The 20,827-nt window shown below is 40.3% G+C and overlaps 1 protein-coding gene across 1 annotated transcript in view; it reads left to right on the forward strand.

The window, feature by feature from the left end:
* LOC123771234 (filamin protein cher) overlaps positions 1–20,827 on the forward strand; it is a 320,443-nt gene extending 299,616 nt beyond the window's left edge. Inside the window, 7 exon segments of the mRNA XM_069309435.1 lie at positions 6,692–6,885; positions 9,259–9,484; positions 9,984–10,186; positions 13,895–14,019; positions 14,392–14,492; positions 14,700–14,788; positions 19,551–20,827. Coding sequence (XP_069165536.1) covers positions 6,692–6,885; positions 9,259–9,484; positions 9,984–10,186; positions 13,895–14,019; positions 14,392–14,492; positions 14,700–14,788; positions 19,551–19,646 — 1,034 coding nt within the window. The 3' untranslated portion in view covers positions 19,647–20,827.

The raw sequence follows: 20,827 nt of genomic DNA on the forward strand, positions 1-20,827 counted from the left end.
TCTTCAAGAGAGGAGTTATTAATTACGTGTGTGACTGACCTCTGACCTGGCCAAAAGGGGGGAGATCCAAGGATGTTTACACATAAGAATCTGGAGTCTAATTCCCTTGCATGAAATATTACATACTTGAAACTATGCTGACTAAGACTAACCCAGGAATTTTTTTAATCAACATATAAGATAAACCGGAGGTCATCTGGGCTGACCTCTTGGAGAAGGCTTCCCTGGATGTGAACTCTTAAGGGGTGGGGGGGAGGTCATGGGTGTTACATTGCCTCTATTGCAAAGGTTCTTCTCTCCAAATTAAAATATTCCAAATTCCTCTCCTTGATTACTTGAAATAAAATATTGCTTGTATGTCAATGAGTGTTTATTATCTTTGCCTATCCGTGTGTGTGTGCGGAGTGACCTCAGGCTTTTGTTTGTGTGTGTATTTGACCTTATGATGTATGTATTTATAAACCTGTTTACAGTTGCAGAAGTGAAGCATAGTGCAGCTCTCCTTCTGTAACTATTTTAAGTCACCTATTTTTAAACTTTCTTATTTTAACAGTTTTCATTGGTTTTGGCACTCGCTTCCCTCGCCTCCCCTCACACGTGCCGCACAAGTGTGGCTCTAATTTGTATGTAAGGAAATGCTTGAATTTTATTTGACATTAAGTATACTCTATACAAAATTGAGCGTTGCACAGTTGATGGGGATTGGGATTAAGTTGGCATCACAGGAATTCCCCGATTATATTTATGGCCAGTGTTTTACACCAATCTGTGCTGTAATGTTCAGTATAAGAGTGCATCCATCTCTGTAGCTAGGTGGAGTGGGGGAGGATGTTGAGCTGCGGATAGTAGTATTGTCAGGGAGGGAGCTAGGGTGAGGAGTGTGCTGGGGTGGGGAGTGTGGTGGGGTGGGGAGGAGGGAGTTAGGGTGAGGAGTGTGGTGGGGTGGGGAGGAGGGAGTTAGGGTGAGGAGTGTGCTGGGGTGGGGAGGAGGGAGCTAGGGTGAGGAGTGTGCTGGGGTGGGGAGGAGGGAGCTAGGGTGAGGAGTGTGCTGGGGTGGGGAGGAGGGAGCTAGGGTGAGGAGTGTGCTGGGGTGGGGAGGAGGGAGCTAGGGTGAGGAGTGTGCTGGGGTGGGGAGGAGGGAGCTAGGGTGAGGAGTGTGCTGGGGTGGGGAGGAGGGAGCAAGGATGGAAAGAGAGGGGAGAGAAGCAGTTACAGTGGGAAGGAAGGTGTGTGAGGAAGCGAGGGGGGGGAAAGAGCTGTGGTGGGTAGTAGGGTAGGTATGGGGAGAAGGTATGAGTGGAGAGGTGAGGATGGGGAAGAGAGCTAGGGAGAGAGAGACAAGTCAGTCAGTGTGCCAAGAGTTGGGGTGACGGTGCGTCCTGTCCTCCACCTTCTCACTGGTTGCTCACACCGCCACTATTGTGACGTTACTGCCGTCTTGTACATTTGTAAATACAGATTGAGACAATTTCCAGTTCACGGCTAAAATCCTTGTCTTAATAGTAAAGTGATTCTCAAATTTGTTCTGGAAAATTTCATGTTGTTAATTATACTGAAAATATCATGTTAATTATACTGAAAATATAATATAGTGCCTTGTTCACAAGTGTGTGTGACCTGCAGTGTAGCTAATAGGTTTCAGTTCTCCTAATAGCAAATCATGTTTTAGCGTATACTTTACCTAAGGTCAAAATCTGACACTAAAAATGGTAGCGGCTCACAAAATTGATGCGGTCCCGTTTTCTGTTCGTGGGTCCTTTCGTTAGTTAGGTTTGGGCATTTTAATACAGTACATCAGTTAAGTGACGTTGGAAAAGCCCATGAGCATGGGCTAGTTGATCAACTTCATCTGACCATCAGTATCACAGCTTCATATTTGCCATTGGAAAAATAAGGTGGCAATATGTATCAGTAAAATTTAGTGTATTGGTGGCTTCCCCTACTGCCCTTCACTTATTCCTCAGACACATCCCCTTCCTTATTACACCAATATATCTTCCATCATACATATCTTCCATCATACATACCTTCCATCATACATACCTTCCATCATACATACCCCCCTACCCCATCCATACATTTCCCTTCCCTGCCTGCATCTATGTATCCCCTTCTCTGTAATACTTGAGGACCCCCATCTGATATCATCTCCACCACGTTAACACTAAGAATTGAACAGCATCATAATAGGGGATAATAGGAACTAAAATTTGTCAGAAAATATCCGATATATTTTCTGGTCATACCTGGTTGATACCTGGTTGATGGGGTTCTGGGAGTTCTTCTACTCCCCAAGCCCGGCCCGAGGCCAGGCTCGACTTGTGAGAGTTTGGTCCACCAGGCTGTTGCTTGGAGCGGCCCGCAGGCCCACATACCCACCACAGCCCGGTTGGTCCGGCACTCCTTGGAGGAATAAATCTAGTTTCCTCTTGAAAATGTCCACGGTTGTTCCGGCAATATTTCTTATGCTTGCTGGGAGGACGTTGAACAACCGCGGACCTCTGATGTTTATACAGTGTTCTCTGATTGTGCCTATGGCACCTCTGCTCTTTACTGGTTCTATTCTGCATTTTATATTTATTTATTCTATTCTACATATTTACATTTTCATATTATTTAAGCTTGCCTCAACTTTTTGGATTTGCTTTTCTTTGAAGAATGTGATTTGTTGTGGAAATTATGTAATTACCTAGTGTAGTTGGATGAGATTGGTGTCTCATCTTCCCAGTACTCTGTCATATAACGCTTTGAAACTACTGACAGTTTTGGCCTCCACTACCTTCTCACTTGTGTGTTCGTGTGTGCTGGTGAGGTTTGACCCACAAGCATGAAGACAGAAGGAAACATAATGGGACTTCAAGACCTCTCCAGTAGAATTGGATGTAAACAATGAGCCTCACATGAAGGAAGAGTGATTTGCTTTGTGATATCTTGAGCACTACATATGAGGCATAACATTCTTGGAAACACAGAATTTACTTTGCTCTTTAGCCCCCTGTAAAGGCAATTTCATTTCGTGAGGACACTATGGGCGACGACTTCCCCCCACGCTACAAGACCTTCTGTTCTTACACTGTGGGTGGTGGGCCTGTCAGTTCCCACCCACAGCCCCTTATCATGCCCCCATTCCCTGAAAAGGTCACTGCCTCACACTCTTGTCCTCCCATATATACCCATCATCCCCACAATGTGGGTCAGACTCATCCACAACTCTCCCCACACTTCCATCCCCACTCCAACCCCCACCATCGTGGACCTCCATGCCTTGCAGCTCCTGATAATCAAGGTGGGCCCCTATATTATTACCTAAGTGTTATTACTTTTATGTAGTTAGAGGATGAATGCTATTCTCGTGTTATAGTATCCTGTCTTCCCTATAATTTTGATACATGACATTTTCAAACTTCCAATAGCTTTGGCATCCACTTTCCTCTCATTTAAATTATTTCAACTCTCCAGAACTCTGTTCACAAAAGATAATTTTCATGCATTTTTTGGCACCTTTGTGTATGTGTGTGTAATTATCTAATAATTTCCTAAGTATAGTTCCAAGATGAGAGGTGTCCCATCTTCCCAGCACTCTTTGTCATATAACACTTTGAAACAACTGACCGTTTAGGCCTCCACCACCTTCTCACTTAACTTGTTCCAACTGTCTACCACTTTGTGTTCGTAAAAGAAAACTTTCTAACATTTTTTGGCACTTTGTTTCATTAGCTTGAATATGTGACCTCATATTCTTGAAATTGCCAGTTTCAGGAATTCCTCTTTATCAGTTTGGTCCGTTCCTGTTATAATTTTGTAAGTGGTGATTATTCACCTCTTTTTCTTATGTCTTCTAGTTTTGGAATATTTATCACCACTAGCATCTCTTCATAACTCTTTGTTTTTCAGTCTAGAAGCCATTTTGAAGCATGCCTTTGCACCTTTTCCAAATTATTGATGTGCTTCTTAAGATAAGGACACCATAAACTACTGCATATTCCAATTTTGGTCTCACAAAAGTCATGAAGAAGTTCTTTAGTATTTCGCCATCTACGTGTATGTAATTAAAAGCGATAGCGAAGTTGGAAAATGTAGCATATGCTCGTCACACAACGTTAGGGTGAGGAGCTAGGGTGTGAACACATAAATGTCCTTTATGTGTTCCTCTTGTGACAGTCTATTATCCAGAACCACCCTGGATCTCTTTCATTGTTAAGAGTTCTTTAGTTCCATTCCATTAATTTGTAGGTTTGTGTGTGTGGTCTAGTTACTCTTATTACACATTCTATGTCATTTATTCACACAGAATGCCATTTGCCACATAATGCTTCAAGCACTTACTTGATCTAATGTATGTGTGTTCTTACCTAATATTAATAGAAATTACAGGACAGCTTCAGCTCCTGGGCTCCACCTTTCCAACTGTCAGTTGTCTAATGTAAAGCTTCCTGACCCCTTTGTTTCTTATACTCTATATTTATCTTATAAAAAATTTGGGTGGCATTAGCCTCTGCTAAAATCCCTTTCAGTTTTTTCCACTCGTATTCTGTATGGGTCAAGTGTATGTCTAGCCATCATACATATCCTCCCGTTATGGTGCAGTTCAACTTAAGTTTTCTCTCTTATTAGGCATTCTCCGTAGATATACCTTAGTGTTTGGTCATATTTTTGTTATTCTTATTTTTTCTAGCAGGTTCCGTTCACTTTCTGAAACATGCTTCATTGTAATACAGTACTTAAAACTTAAAGAAGTTTACTTGGATCAAAATACCTGCCTACTATTCAAACTGAGCAATCTCACCCATAACATTTTTCTTTTCCCCCTTGTGTTATCGTGAAAATGACTCGTCGCATTTACTTGAAAATTAAAACACTTATATCTGGTTATAAAATTCAATATCAACTTTGGTGTTTATATTAGTCTTAGTGTCTTCGGGAGGAGAGATCTGAACTTAGCATGTACAAGCCCGCAGACTCCTGTCACCACTGAGGAAAACATTCCTTAAGAGGATTCCCCTTCCACCTCCACCTCCTCCACCACTGCCACCACATATACCTCCTCCACCTCTCCACAACTACCTCTACTACCACCACCACGGTTGCCACCTCCACCACCTCCACCACCTCCACCACCTCCACCACCTACACCACCACCTCCACCTCCATCTCTTCTGTCACTACCTCCACCAGCTGTATAGGGTGGGAACTATCAGGAGAAAGCACCAAGCCATTATGACTACAGTACAGTATATAGCATTTGGAAGTGCTATATAGCTGAATATCAAATACAGTAAATATATATGGAAATAAACGGATTTAAACTATACAGTATTTCATACAGATAAACATATTTAGACAAGGAGAGGGAGTAGCAATATATGTTCGGGAAAATTTAAAATGTAGTATCAATGAGGGGAATCAAAACTGACCTACACAAAAACTATTTGGTTAGAATTCAACAAAAAAGTTCAAAATCTTATAATAGGAGCTACATACAGGTCACCAAACTTAGACAGACTGGAAGCAAAGCATCTCTGGAATGAAAAGTGTAGAGCATCTAGGTCAAACAGTATTTGTGTCATGGATGACTCTAATTTTAGTCGAATAAACTCGTTTAATGAAATGGAACTCCAAAGCAGAAGAATTGTTTAGAATTAGTAGATGATTGGGTATTGGGGGTGGTATTTTTAAATAGGATTAGGGCATGATTATACCAAAGGAGACAGAGTTAGTATAAATGGAGTTAAGTTAGAGTGAGAAAATGTTGTAAGCAGAGTGCCCCAAGGCTCTATCTGGGACCTCTGTTATTTATAATATACTGTATACCAGTATGTATATATTTGATTTAAATTCAGGTATGAGCAGCAATATTTACAAATTTGCCAAGAACATGAAAATTGGGAGAAGATATAAACATGGAAGAAGACTCACAATTACTTCAAGGATAAGTTTAAATTGCATTAGTTTAGACTTAGGAAAGAGCTGGGTAAATACTTGTTTAGTAACAGCGTTGTCAGTTTGTGGAAGCAATTACCAGGTAACATAATAGACGTAGGATCCCTTGATTGTTTCAAGCGTAGGTTAGACATATATATGTATATATGAGTGAGTTTGGGTGGATATAAATAGGAGTTGCCTCGTATGGGCCAATAGGCCTTCTGTAGTTACCTTCATTCTTATGTTATGTTCTTATATTGGTCCAGGATGGACCAAAATGTTGTTTCATCATCTTCTGATTTGTGGTTTATCAGCCACATTATTGTGACTCGTCAGCTGCACGAAACTGAGGAAGTTTAATTTACATTCTCTAGAAAGGCGAAGAATTACACATGACATGACCAAAGTGTATAAGTGGATGAATGGATAAAACAGAGGATATTAATGAGGTATTAAACTAAAGCTAGAATACAAAGCAATGTATATAGATTTGATAAGTCTAGATTTAGGAAAGACCTTGGTAAATACTGGTTTGGAAACAAGGTTGTTGATTGTTTAACAGATTACTGAGCAATGTAATAATGTGTTTCTGGTTTCACTTGACTGTTTCAAGCTTAGGTTAGATATATGTATGATGAATTTGGTTGTATATAAAGTGGATCTCCCTCATATGCACCAGTAGACCTTCTGCAATTTCCTTAATTCTTTTTCTTATGTTTGTATTCTCATGAGTATGATGTAAGTTGCATTCATGGGTTTTACTCCTCAGGTGAGTACCGTGTGGGCATCAAGTTCAATGACAAGCACATCCCCGACTCCCCCTACAAGGTATACATCACACCGTCCATGGGCGAGGCCCGCAAAGTGGAGGTTGCTCAGTTCCCCGATCAGGGCTCCAAGCCAAACAAGCCACAGTCTCTCCTTGTCAGCAAGAATGGTGCCCAAGGCCATCTAGATTGTAAGGTGAGAAAGAAGGCTTCTGTTATGGTTCCTTTTCCATAGAGGCATGTAACACGGCCTTATATGTTGTAGTTGATGGCAAAGTCAGCATGAAAATTTCATCACATGAAATTGTGGAAATAATTAGCCATTAAATTTCTTGGATTTCTTCAATATGTTTGAACTCTTTCATTGCTATGAACATTCATGATTCTTTTCAATTTGTTAACTCTATATGAGTGATGCATGTAATATACTTTCTTATGGTCACTAATTTCTTTGTATAATAGTATATCTTCAATGATGTGGCACTCATTCCCAATACAGTAAGATAAGGTATCAGGCCTTCTGCCACTTGACCTCTCTATCTTTAGTTGTAAACAGAATAACAAAGTAGTTAAATGTCATTTTAAAACCATATACTGTACTAGTACTATGAATTAAAATGACATGACAGTGAAGTCTGCAGTTGCATTAACTATGCATGTTGTTGTTGTTTTAGATTCAGCTACTCGGAACAAAAGTTCCAGGTAGCACGGGCTATGGTGAGCCCGTAGTGGACTTTAACTATTGAAATATTAACCATGAAATGTTGGTGGCCAAAGTTAAGACACTGTCAAAGAGATTGACAACCTCCATGGTAATGGTCAGGGAGGTAGTTATCACACCTCATTTAAGAGGAGTTTTACCAGTACAGTACAGTATTATACTTGTGTGTCCACCTTCCTCTCAAGTACAGTACAGTATTATACTTGTGTGTCCACCTTCCTCTCAAGTACAGTACAGTATTATACTTGTGTGTCCACCTTCCTCTCATGTACAGTACAGTATTATACTTGTGTGTCCACCTTCCTCTCAAGTACAGTACAGTATTATACTTGTGTGTCCACCTTCCTCTCAAGTACAGTACAGTATTATACTTGTGTGTCCACCTTCCTCTCAAGTACAGTACAGTATTATACTTGTGTGTCCACCTTCCTCTCAAGTACAGTACAGTATTATACTTGTGTGTCCACCTTCCTCTCATGTACAGTACAGTATTATACTTGTGTGTCCACCTTCCTCTCATGTACAGTACAGTATTATACTTGTGTGTCCACCTTCCTCTCATGTACAGTACAGTATTATACTTGTGTGTCCACCTTCCTCTCAAGTACAGTACAGTATTATACTTGTGTGTCCACCTTCCTCTCATGTACAGTACAGTATTATACTTGTGTGTCCACCTTCCTCTCAAGTACAGTACAGTATTATACTTGTGTGTCCACCTTCCTCTCAAGTACAGTACAGTATTATACTTGTGTGCCCACCTTCCTCTCATGTACAGTACTCAAGTACAGTATTATACTTGTGTGTCCACCTTCCTCTCATGTACAGTACAGTATTATACTTGTGTGTCCACCTTCCTCTCAAGTACAGTACAGTATTATACTTGTGTGCCCACCTTCCTCTCATGTACAGTACTCAAGTACAGTATTATACTTGTGTGTCCACCTTCCTCTCATGTACAGTACAGTATTATACTTGTGTGTCCACCTTCCTCTCATGTACAGTACAGTATTATACTTGTGTGTCCACCTTCCTCTCATGTACAGTACACACTATAATCTTGGGTCAGGTCACCTGCTGACACAAGAGTAGTACACATTGTTATTTAAACACTTATGAATATGTCCTTAAAGCTCATAACCATAATATTCCCTATAAATTACCAAGGTCACATGATAATTATCGGAAGTCTCCTCCCTCTCTGTTTATGACGGCCCAGTCTAAACATGTCGATCCCTCACTGCTTCAAGAGCAAGTATGACAGAGCATCACAGTGTGTGTGAAAGCACATGGTATATTAGCTGCCAGACCTCCCACAGTCATAACAATTCCTGGAGAAGTGATGGAATAAATTTGCCATAGAAAGTCATGGAAAATTATAAAAATTATTTTTGTTGATACAGTGCTCTAGTTTGAATAAGGAATAAAATTCTGCTTTAAATTTTTTTATATAGTATTCTTTATTAGTTAAAGAAAATTTTGTTTTAAGCTATATATATAAGCTTAAAACAAGATATTTAGGGCTTCTATCCCTCTGACTAGTGCTCTTGCATTTTGGTTTAATTGGAAGAAGATTTCTCCAAATGTCATCTTTGTTCAAGGTTGACTAAAAGACTACAAATTATCTATAGAATGTATTACACTTATTATAATATGTGACATTATAATAAGTGTAATACATTCTACATATAATTGTTTTTCTTTTAGTCAATCTGAAACAAATATGACATTTGGAGAAATCCTCTTCCGCTTAAAACAAGAGAACTAGTCAGACGGATAGAAGCTCTAAACAAGAAAATAATCAACACAGAATATGCAGTCATATACATATTTATACATTTTTTGCAGACTGTGGCTCCATCAGGTCAAGAGGAGGATTGCTTCACAGATCTCCTCGACAATGATACTTACAGTGTGCGCTTTGTGCCAAAGGAAATTGGTATCCACTTCATCCATGTCAAGTTCAATGGTATCCACATACCTGGCTCACCATTCAGACTACGCATTGGCAAGGATGAAGCTGACCCAGCAGCAGTCTCTGCCAGTGGCAAGGGTCTTGAGTCTGCTATTTCTGGTAAGTCTCAAGATACCTCTGCATGTGTCTGATAAATGATAGGAAATTTAAATATTTTTTGGTTTGCTTTTTTTTTAATTTTGAATTGCCTTCAGAGTACATGTAGTATTTACAAATTGGCAACTGGTAATTGATAGACTTACAGTACTTTTCTGTGTAATTTTCTTTATGTAATTGTCCTCAGATAGATGCTCAGCTTTACCACTAAATTATTAGACTTTGAGTGTACTGTCCATGCAAAGCCCCTCTCTGAGCAGACTTACTGGGTTGTCTCCTAAGGAACCATTCTAGTGTACATGGGGAAGTAATAATACTGTGAGGCAGGTCATCTTTCTAGGTGCCGCCAGCACCATAGGTAACCAGGGGATTATATCACATCTTGCTAAAGTATGCTGTGGAACGCTCACAATTTATACTTTTGGCTACAGCATCTTCTCCAATTAATTTGTTTAAATTTTCTATATTCAGATCAATAAATAACTAAATATATGACTTTCAGCTCAGAAAACAGACTTCATCGTTGATACGTGCAACGCCGGTGCGGGCACGCTAGCAGTGACAATAGATGGTCCATCAAAGGTGTCTATGGACTGTACAGAGGTGGAGGAAGGATACAAGGTCCGCTATACCCCACTTGTGCCGGGAGATTATTATATTGCTGTCAAATACAATGGCTACCATATAGCAGGATCTCCTTGGAAGGTAAATGCAGCATTTCAGAAATTTCCAGTTTTTTCTCCACAGTACATTAGACATTGAGTGTACAAACCTTTACCTCATGAAATTGCAATATTTGTATTTTGTATTAATAAAACCAATTTTATATAAGTATATAGTAATTATCATGCACCTCCCTCTGCACCATGCTACACCCTGCCCCTCACTCTGTGCCTGCCTCATCCTGTGCTTAGCCTCACACCTCTCCAACACCTAACAGACTCCGACGGGCCACCACGACCCGGGTAAGGTGTGTGAACACGCGAGGTGCCAGGTTCAACCTGAAAGGGAGTCAACGAAAGCGGTAACTCTGATGCCCCACAACGAAACTGAGCCAGCCCCTGAACCCCGGATGAATCAAGCTGTGCCAATACGTGTCCTTGAGGTCCAGGATCACCATCCGAGTGCCTGGCGCCAACAGAAGCCGGACCTGGAGCAGAGTGGTCATCCAAAAGGAGGGCGCAAGAAACCCAGGGGTTCAGACTAGACAAGTCTAGAATGAACGACACGTCCGCACAGTCTCGTTTCGGCACTGGAAACAGGCGGGAAATTCACCTGAGAGACATCATTTCGACCACACCCAAGTGCACCCACTCTAAGATGACCTGATAGTGCAGGGGGAAGAGGACTGCCCTGCTAGCCCCAAACCCCCCGAAGGAAGAGGAGCCACCCAACACCTCTACAGGCCCCTATAAACGACCCGAAAAGCCCACGAATCGTGAGACCAGGTGTAAGCGAACAGAGCAAATCTTTCCCCCCATCGCCTCATCAATGGGGTGAACCACAAAAGAGCCAACGCCCTTTGTGAGAACCTGACCTGCACACAGAGCAAGCATTGTGCCAACTAGGTGCAGCCGGGACTGAAGGCAGCGCCGGCTCCGAAACTGGCATCTGTGGCCTATCCAGACGAGCGGAACTGCGAGTCCTGGCACGACTCCTCCAGCCTGGAACCCACGTGGGACTCCCGGAGAACCAACAAGTCCGACATCGTACAGCAACTGGAAGAAACCACCCGCATGTACTGCTCGACCACAGAGGCCGCAAACAATAAAGGAAAACAGGGCGAAGACAACCTAAGAGCCAGGGTCCAAGCGGATTCCAAGGAGGAAGCAAGAATCACCTGCCAACGAGCGAGACGTGCTGCGAAAAACCACGATAGCGCATCCTGCAGGACGAGCGCAAACAGCTTCTAAAGCGCAGATGACGCACAAGCAGCCGAGACCAAGGCGCCAGACTCGGGAACGACCTTAAGCACCTCCACATCCTCCTCAAGCCAATCCGAAGACAGCTCCAGGAGGGAAAGAAACGCAGGACCGAAGCCAACACGCCACAAGCGCAGCCGACAGGGAAGGAATCTGCATGTGAAGCTGAATCGCGCCAACATACCACAGAAGGGCAGGAGTGAAAAGGCACTCATTAAGGTGCACAAAATCACCCTCCAGGTAAACCTGGACCACAGTAGATGCCTCGCGCCACTCAAGCATGCTGGTACAACAGAAGGTTTCCCAAGCATCTAGCGAGAACAAATGGCAGTCTGCAAGCCAGGACGAACCCGGAACCTCATAACAAACCCAGTATGGAGACGAAGATCCAAACCTGAAAGAAGACGGATCCATTATAGAGGCATACTCTGGGTCACGCAGGAGGTAACCTACAATAGCTGCCCACACCTCAGTAGACGAGAAGCGGGAAGCCAAAAACCTCTGGAAAGACGGAACCGAAAGACCCACAGGGACACAGAACCAAACCTAGGGATGAGTCAAACCCAAATCCAACTTGTACGCAGAGGGGGGAAAGGAAAACCCCACTCCTTGTAACAGTAAGCCCTGCTTGGAGGGCCGGAAAATCCAGGCGGGGTCCAACGGGGCCCAAGGCCCCCAAGCCAGCTCCTCCCCAACCCCAGGAACCTCCACATCAGACCCCGGGGACGAGTTATCCTCCAAAGTCCCAGCCTCACAAGAAAAGGCCGGGGAGGCCGAAAGAGTAGGAGAGAATGGGCCCACTGGTCAGATCCTGGAGCTATGGCTGGAGGAACAGACTCGAATGCCCCCCACCCCCCAGAAGGGGCATCCCCCGAAACCGCCCGAGTCTCAGAAACCTCTAAACTCTGCCCCGACCCCGAAACCCTCAGACGCCAAGAAGCTGGAAGCAGGGTGGGGGGGGGGGGGACTGAATGAACCACAGTAGGGGAATAACGAGGGGGTGCAGACAGAACCAAGGCCGAAGTGACCAACACCCCCAAGTCCGGGTCCCTATAAGCAAAACAGGGCAGCCTCGGGGTATCCGGGGAAGCAACCAACCTAGCACGTTGCAACAACCTAAACCTACCCGGCAACATGCGAGCCGCCTGCACCTGAACAATGTCATCATCAGATTGGGTGAAATGAGTCACAAACAAGCAAAAAAAGCTTGCAGAACTCAGGTTCGAATATGTCACCAACCCAACAGGTAGCATGACGGAGGCAAAAACAATGAGCGTTGCCCTGAGACAAGGGGACAGAGCAACCCTCAAACTCGCACACGGTGAGAGGAGACTCAGGGGTCGCATCCATCGGACCCGAGCGCCCATGTGGGGTTTCCAAGTTTCTCTAGACTGGGTCTGCTAAGGGTTATCCCAGGCAGGGTACTGCTAACCGGCACCCAAGCTACCAAACAACACTGCTAAAGCTGAACCCCTGGGACGTGTCCACTCATGAGGGCGAAGCAAGGGGTACCACCAAACAAAAAGCAACCCTGATATACAGGAAGGAGTAACATCGAGGCAGACCCCCCCCCCACCCCCCCCACCCACCAGGCAAAAAACAAAAAGAAAAAAATCTCGCAAGAAGACAGTGTACCCAAAGGGAACAGAGCTGGCCGCTGTTATAGGTGAAAACTAGCTGCGCAGTATCCCGTGCCCCTACCAGTGCATAAACTACCACTTACCCCAAGGCAAATAAGGGTGGAAATCCCCAAAACTCTCGGGGCATTCATTCGCCAAGCAGTAAAAGACCAACAGAGGTAGACCCAAGGTGACTTGTGGAAGAGAACCCCAAGCCCCAAGGGCGGTACTTACAGGGCACTCAGGGAAAGTGACCCTAAGCACATGCAGCCCAAGTACCTTGGAATATTACTCCCAGCTCGCACACCACTGCAACAACAGCACTGAAACAAGCACAGCACAGCACAAGTGTCTGGAGTTGGAGCCACACGACTGTGCCGTATCCCATCAGCCGAAGAACTGAGGTGTGGATCGCCGGCGCGGGGATCTGGGGCTGCCCCTTCCCCTTCTCGGAGAGAGGGGAGCTGCTCAGACAAGCGGCGCGTGTAACGTCATGCTCGTTTGTTCGTTTTTCACTTGTGGAGTTTTGTCCACTTGTTTGTCTATTTTAGTCGTTTTCACAAGAATAGGGGGTTTGTTTTAGGGCACTTATGTTTCATAAGCACTGCCTAATGCATTTCATTTGTTAACTACCCTCACACTGAAAAAATTATTTCTAATGTCTCTGTCGCTCATTCGCGTACTAAATATCCACCTGTGTCCCCTTGTTCGTGTTCCACCAATGCTAAATAGTTGTTTTTGTCCACCCCTGTCAATTCCTCTGAGAATTTTGAAAGTGGTGATCATGTCTTCCCTAACTCTTCTGTCTTCCAGGTACGTGAGATTTATGTATCACAGTTGAACTAATAAGAATATGATATGCTTAATTACAGGTAAAATGTACTGGTGAACCACATGCAGAGAAGGGAACAATCCAGGAGTCCTCGTCTGTGGTAGTAGAGACAGTAGAAAAGACCAAGTCAGGTGCCCTGACACACCAGGGCCCTGTCATCCCAAGGTAAGACAAGCTGTACAGTTTGGCTACACATTACATATGGTAATCACACTGTGTATCTCCTTCACTGTTATGGCATAACACGGCTGAGGATTAGTTTTTGTTTAACGTACAAGTCTTGGAAAAGTCTTAATTCATTACCCTGCTTTGTGTATGTAAAATTCCTCAACAATTAAGAAAGAATATGTTAGTGTATTGGTTTATCTTGTGTCTCATGTTTTGTCTATGCCTTAAGATATTTTATCTTTTCCATCTGGTTAGTTACAGAAAAGATATAGAGTAAAAACATGTCTTAGGTCCTCCCTGTGCAGTTTAAATGTGAGTGATAAGAATGGGTGTAAGTTGTGTTGTGACTAATGGGAATGTTCTTGTCAGGTTCCAGTCAGATGCCACTAAGGTAACAAGCAAGGGTCTAGGCCTGAAGAAGGCTCACATCAACCGCCAGAACAACTTCACTGTCAATGCCTCCACTGCTGGTTAGCTCATCAAAATTCCTTAGTGTTTTTTCTTTTATATTTTGTATTTAAAATGAACTTTAGGATGTCTAAGCAAATATTTAATAATTATTTCATTATTATAATTGGTTAGAAGTACTGTGACATTCATTTTTTTTTTAAGAAAAATCTGGATGTTAAATTATTTATTTATTTATTTAATTTGTAACAAACATGGTGGTCTCTTAGGTACGAACATCCTGTATGTGGGTGTTTATGGTCCTAAGGCACCATGCGAGGAGGTCTACATTAAACACATTGGACATAACAATTACCAGGTAAGATAAAGCATAATTAAAGTTTTGTGCAAGTTCAATACATTATTCCATTCTAAATTCCTAATATGTCAAGTTCACATAGAATATTTTACATTTTTAGATTAAAATTGAAGCTGTTTAGTATCATGAGTTGTTTAATGAATATAATGTTGTACTGCCTTGACATGAGTCTTTATAAAAGGCTATAGAAAAATAATGAGCCTGTTTCTAAATTAATCACATTTAGAAACAGGTTCATTATTTATATGTAATATTTAAACTTCCCTGTGATTTTTATTTTTAAAAATTATATGGGAATCTTCATCATTTTTTGTTTTAAAAGTCTTTTTGTTACTTGTAGGAAACATATTTTGTTGCTTGATAATAAGAGACCTTTTTAGTATAACAAGTTGAGAAGACCACATGATATATGTATGCCAGATATGTTGAGATGACCACATGATATATGTATGCCAGATATGTTGACATGACCACATGATATATGTATGCCAGATATGTTGAGATGACCACATGATATATGTATGCCAGATATGTTGAGAAGACCACATATGTGTATGCCAGATGTGTTGAGAAGACCACATGATATATGTATGCCAGATGTGTTGAGATGACCACATGATATATGTATGCCAGATATGTTGACATGACCACATGATATATGTATGTCAGATGTGTTGAGATGACCACATGATATATGTATGCCAGATATGTTGAGATGACCACATGATATATGTATGCCAGATGTGTTGAGATGACCACATGATATATGTATGCCAGATATGTTGAGATGACCACATGATATATGTATGCCAGATGTGTTGAGATGACCACATGATATATGTATGCCAGATATGTTGAGATGACCACATGATATATGTATGCCAGATATGTTGAGATGACCACATGATATATGTATGCCAGATATGTTGAGATGACCACATGATATATGTATGCCAGATGTGTTGCGGCATTCCTCAGTCACAGTGCTGGGTTTTATATGTGTAATGCTGATGATTATTAGTAAAGTTAATTTTATTCGGGAAAGTACATACATAGTTGATTTACAAACATAATGTTGGATTTATAGATCCATGTGTTAAGATTTACTTGCGAGTTTTACTTGCGACTTGCGAGTCTTTACTCGTACTTGCAAGTTTACTTGCAAGTGTGACATTTAACTTAACAGTTATCTCACTCACAAGTAACAATTAGGAGCATTAGACATAACAACTGAGCCCTATCAGGAATGCCCATAATAAAATGTGTACTGTAAGGACATCAGGGAAAAAAAAGTGAGATTGTATGAACATAGTTTGTCAAATTTATGACAGGTTGGTGAATGACGGATTGTTTAGTGATTGTGCTGAACTTGGTATAATTTGAGGATATCAATAGTCAAGGTATTACTATAATATTTGTTTAGTCAAATATTTTTTGAATAAACCAATATTGTTTGTTTACTTAGTGTCATTATTTTCTACTATTTATAATTTCTTTATAGTTTTATGCACTTGTTACAACCCATATACTGTAGATGGAGTAAAGCTGACATGCAATATTTACAAAATACCAAATATTATTTTGTTATTGTTAATGTTGTTATATTATTATTAAGTTACAAAATATCATTTAAAATTCTTTTAACTCTTCTAACATTTCATGAGGGTTATAATGTAATAAAGACGTAGAACAGTTAAGAACAAGCTACCTACAAATCTTTCCGACACAGGTCAGTTACAAGATCAAAGATCGTGGAGACCACCTCATATTAGTAATGTGGGGGGAGAGCCACATTCCGGGTTCCCCCTTTGCCATCACAATGTTCTAATATCGGCCCACAGAGAACCTCTGAACAGTTGTATGTTAAGTCTGAGGTTTCATCCCTTTGCCTGCAATGATATATCAACTCCTCAGATTTCATTCTTCCAGCCCATAAAAGTTTACCCATTTTGTCACCCCTTCCCTCAGAGAATCTAGTTAAAAAGTGTTGTTTTTATTTGTCCCTTTGCCTAGCCTGATGCCTTACCTATTGCCCTTAAGTGTGACAGCTAGGGATACTTTTACCCATAAGTGTCACATTTATGTGCCTACTTGAAACGATTTCCTCCAGGTTTGATTGATTTGTAAACAGTACAGTGTTTTAACTTCTCCCACTCTTTAACTAACTTTTAGTATTATCAAAATTTGCCCCAGTGGTGGTGGTGACTTTAGGAGTCAAGAATTTCTGTTATATTTTTCCAAATCCAGGTTGGTTACAAGGTACACGACAAGGGAGATTACATCCTCATTATCAAATGGGGAGAGGACCACATTCCTGGCTCTCCCTTCGCCGTCAACGTATAAGATATTTCTCTCTCTAAGACAAACTAAAGTGATAGGTTTGCCATGCCTTTCTTGTTGTTATGGATTGTATTGCCAAGCCTCCCTCAAACTCTTTCCCCTTCCCTCCCTCCCTTCCCCGTAGTTTGCTTATTACGGAATGCATATTTTGAAGAGTTGTGTCGTTGGTGTTTATAGCATGCTCGCTTGGAACCAGGCAACTTTGTGCCAAATCAACAGGTGTGACATTTTTCTGTATAGTATAGGATATAAGTCATTATGTCATTTATACACTCAGGTACATTATATAAAATGTTTTTACGGAAGAGTTCAAGAAGACTCCACTTGCTGACTAAATGTGAATAGACAATTGATTTAAACATATTTTAGAGATTGAATGTGTTTTCACAAGCTCAATGGTTTATCTCAATGAAGGATGACCTGTAAAATGCTTAGTACATATACCTTTGGTCATGCCTCAGTACATGACACAATGTTGTGCGTGTGTCACATCTGGTGTCTTGCAGACCAATGACAAATTTCTAATATATCTCAGTAATTTGACATATTCCCAGATCAAGATATGATTTTTTGAAGCATCACACGTCAATAGCATACATATTAATACTGTATATTTTGTTACCAGTTATTGCTGAAGGTATAGGGCACCAACTATGCTTCAATTTTATCAATTTTATTTTAGTCTTTTTCTAGAAAAAATATAAATATATATATTTTTTGTGCCAAATGGGAATTTTTTGTGCTGTAGTTATATGGGAGCTTTTTTTTTTTTTTTTTTTTTTTTTTTTTTTTTTTTTTTTTTTTTTTTGGTCAGTGTTAGATATATTAGTGACGCTGCTGGAGTGCTATATTAGTATTTCATAGTTTACATGTGTGGATTATTTGGTATTTTTTAGTATGGAAAGTTATTAAACCGAGTGTAAATAAATAAAAAAATAATTTCAGTTAGAAATTTCATCTTACAAACACTAATTACTAGAATAAATCATGGTCTAGTTATGATGACTTACCGGGCTCGGTATAAACCTGTGTACTATTAGGCTACCTGAGCTCTTCTTACCACATGTATCATTTATAGAAGTAGCATTTTTGATTAATATAAAGAAAACATACAGTGTGGGTAGAATTGAATTAAATTTGATCTATGTTGACCACAGATATAAAGTAAGGGAATTCCACCCACACTGTACAGTATGAGTTTTCTTGCATGGGTTGCCAGATGATGATTGGATTTCCTACCCCTCCCTCCCCCTCCCCTTAATACTGAGGTGCCCCATGAGCTAATATATTTTTGTGGGCATGATTTCTTTTCTTGCATTGATGAGTTTCTTTAAACCAATAATGGAAAGTAACACACTTTTTCTGAATTGTCAATGTCGGTAAAATTCTCTCCAAAGAGAAAGGCACTAAATTGACACACAATCATTTTAGGCTTTACATGCTGCACTATGAAGTGGAAACTGAGTTTCCACTTTGCATTGATGAGTTTCTTTAAACCAATAATGGAAAGTAACACACTTTTTCTGAATTGTCAATGTCGGTAAAATTCTCTCCAAAGAGAAAGGCACTAAATTGACACACAATCATTTTAGGCTTTACATGCTGCACTATGAAGTGGAAACTGAGTGTGGTTTAGCACAAGAGAATACATTACTAGCCAGGAGTGGCACGTGTAGCTGAAGGAAGTTATATGTGATGACTGTACACAAGCCTTGTAGAGGGAAGTCCAAACACTGCCAATATATTGTCATCAAGTTAATGCAGCTCAACAAAATTTCCTAATTTAAGGATTTAAAATTATCGACTTACTTTTAACGTGTGGAAATCATACATACAAGAGAGACATGTGTCAGGCAGTTACATGTCTTTTACTTCATATTTAAAGTGATTTAATTGTGCATTTAGTGTCAGTATGTCATATAAAATTAGCATGGCATCTACACTTGGTATATATTGCCTATATTAAAACTTACATGAGGGTGACAACATAATGCAAGGTGGAAAAAAAAATAACGATTATTTTTTATTACAAAAAAAAAATATTTAGATTGTAAATAATTTAAAATCTGCTTTTCTTGATCTGCTTCTGTGATGTATGGAAATCTTAAGTTTTGGTTTGTTTCTTATCAACATTATGACATGGGCAATAGTCAAGATTTTGTTCTAATTACAGTTTATCATCAGTATCACTACAACTTTATTATCATAGTATCCCAATACAGTAGAACTCTTGATGCCTCTTCTCTCAGTGTGCAGTGCTTGAGCTTGACCACTGTAACACTGTACGAATGAACTTTTGAAACACTTGCAATCTTTTTTTGATAACCTAAACTATTGTTCAGATTGGACTGACATAATCATAAGGAGAAGTTTTCTATAATACATTTTTCCTCCCAAGTCTAACATATTGTTGACCTTACAGATTGGTTATGTTGTTCGTGACAAAGGAGACTACTTACTGATTGTCAAATGGGGTGACGACCACATTCCCGGATCGCCCTTCCACGTCACTGTTTAATACAGGACTTATGAGGAATTATTACTATCATTTCACAAAATATAGGAAAATAGCTTATAACAGTGAATTATAAAATTTTCTTATATAATTACATATTTAATGAAAATGACATTAACCATAAAAGTGGTTACAAAATACTGTAGTTGTTAATCACTTATTTTTTATTTATTCATCGCGAAATATTTTGTAGTTAAATTATCTCGGAACTGATGTTGCTGGTATTTAAATTATTTATATAACTAAATTATTATTTCACAAAGATAGATGCTTTAGATAACTATAGTCCTATTTCATTCACTGGAATCTTCATTCTTTTTATTTTGAATTGCAACTTGCAACAACAAGAAGAAATGTACGAGAGCGTCATACCCACGACATGATTGAGGTACATGGCCTTGCAACATATCAACAACTACACGCATCACAGTGTGCTTATACCCTTGACATGGTTTGGGTATGTGCAGCCTCCATAGTCATTCACAGTCATGCAGTTAAAGTTCATCAATCCTAATATAATGTTTTGTCCCGAGTATATAGGGTGCTCGTGTTACGTTAAGGCTTCGGCTTATACTCTTGCGTATGCTCACCAGTAGTTATGCCTAACCATTGGAGAAGTTTATTGTTGTTCCTCTTGACTTGTTGACACTGAAATACTATGTAGTTTATTTTATCTAAATTATTTTAGGTACTTAAATTTATTTGCTTTTATTTGCTGTGCTACTAAAGGATGGGATATGAAGAACATTTATGATGATTATTCATTGACTTTAATGTTTTTTATTTAAATATGAGAATGGGGAATAAATTAAATCACACTCTTCATATTTTGTAAAAAAAAAAAAAAAAATATTTACTTATGTTACCTTCAAGTTTTATTTTGGAAGGTTCACCCTGAGTCACTGGGACTGCAGGTCCTTTACTACTTAAAAAAAAAATAATAGTAACTTTTAGGTAAAGATTTTGACTCATTAAGGACTTGCATTCTTAGTGGCATTCTGAAAAGAAGTGCCAATTCCACCTGTTACTGCAGTTTTGCTGTTCCTTATGTTGCAGGAACCTTGGGGTCAAGTATTTGTCTTAAGCCAACCAGTTCTGTAAGCTTGGTATACACACAACATAGGCTCATAGCCCACATTTTTTTTTAATATTTTCTGAAAAGAAATAAATGCTTAAATGGGTTA

Source organism: Procambarus clarkii, chromosome 65 (assembly GCF_040958095.1).
Source record: "Procambarus clarkii isolate CNS0578487 chromosome 65, FALCON_Pclarkii_2.0, whole genome shotgun sequence".
NCBI lineage: Eukaryota > Metazoa > Arthropoda > Malacostraca > Decapoda > Cambaridae > Procambarus > Procambarus clarkii.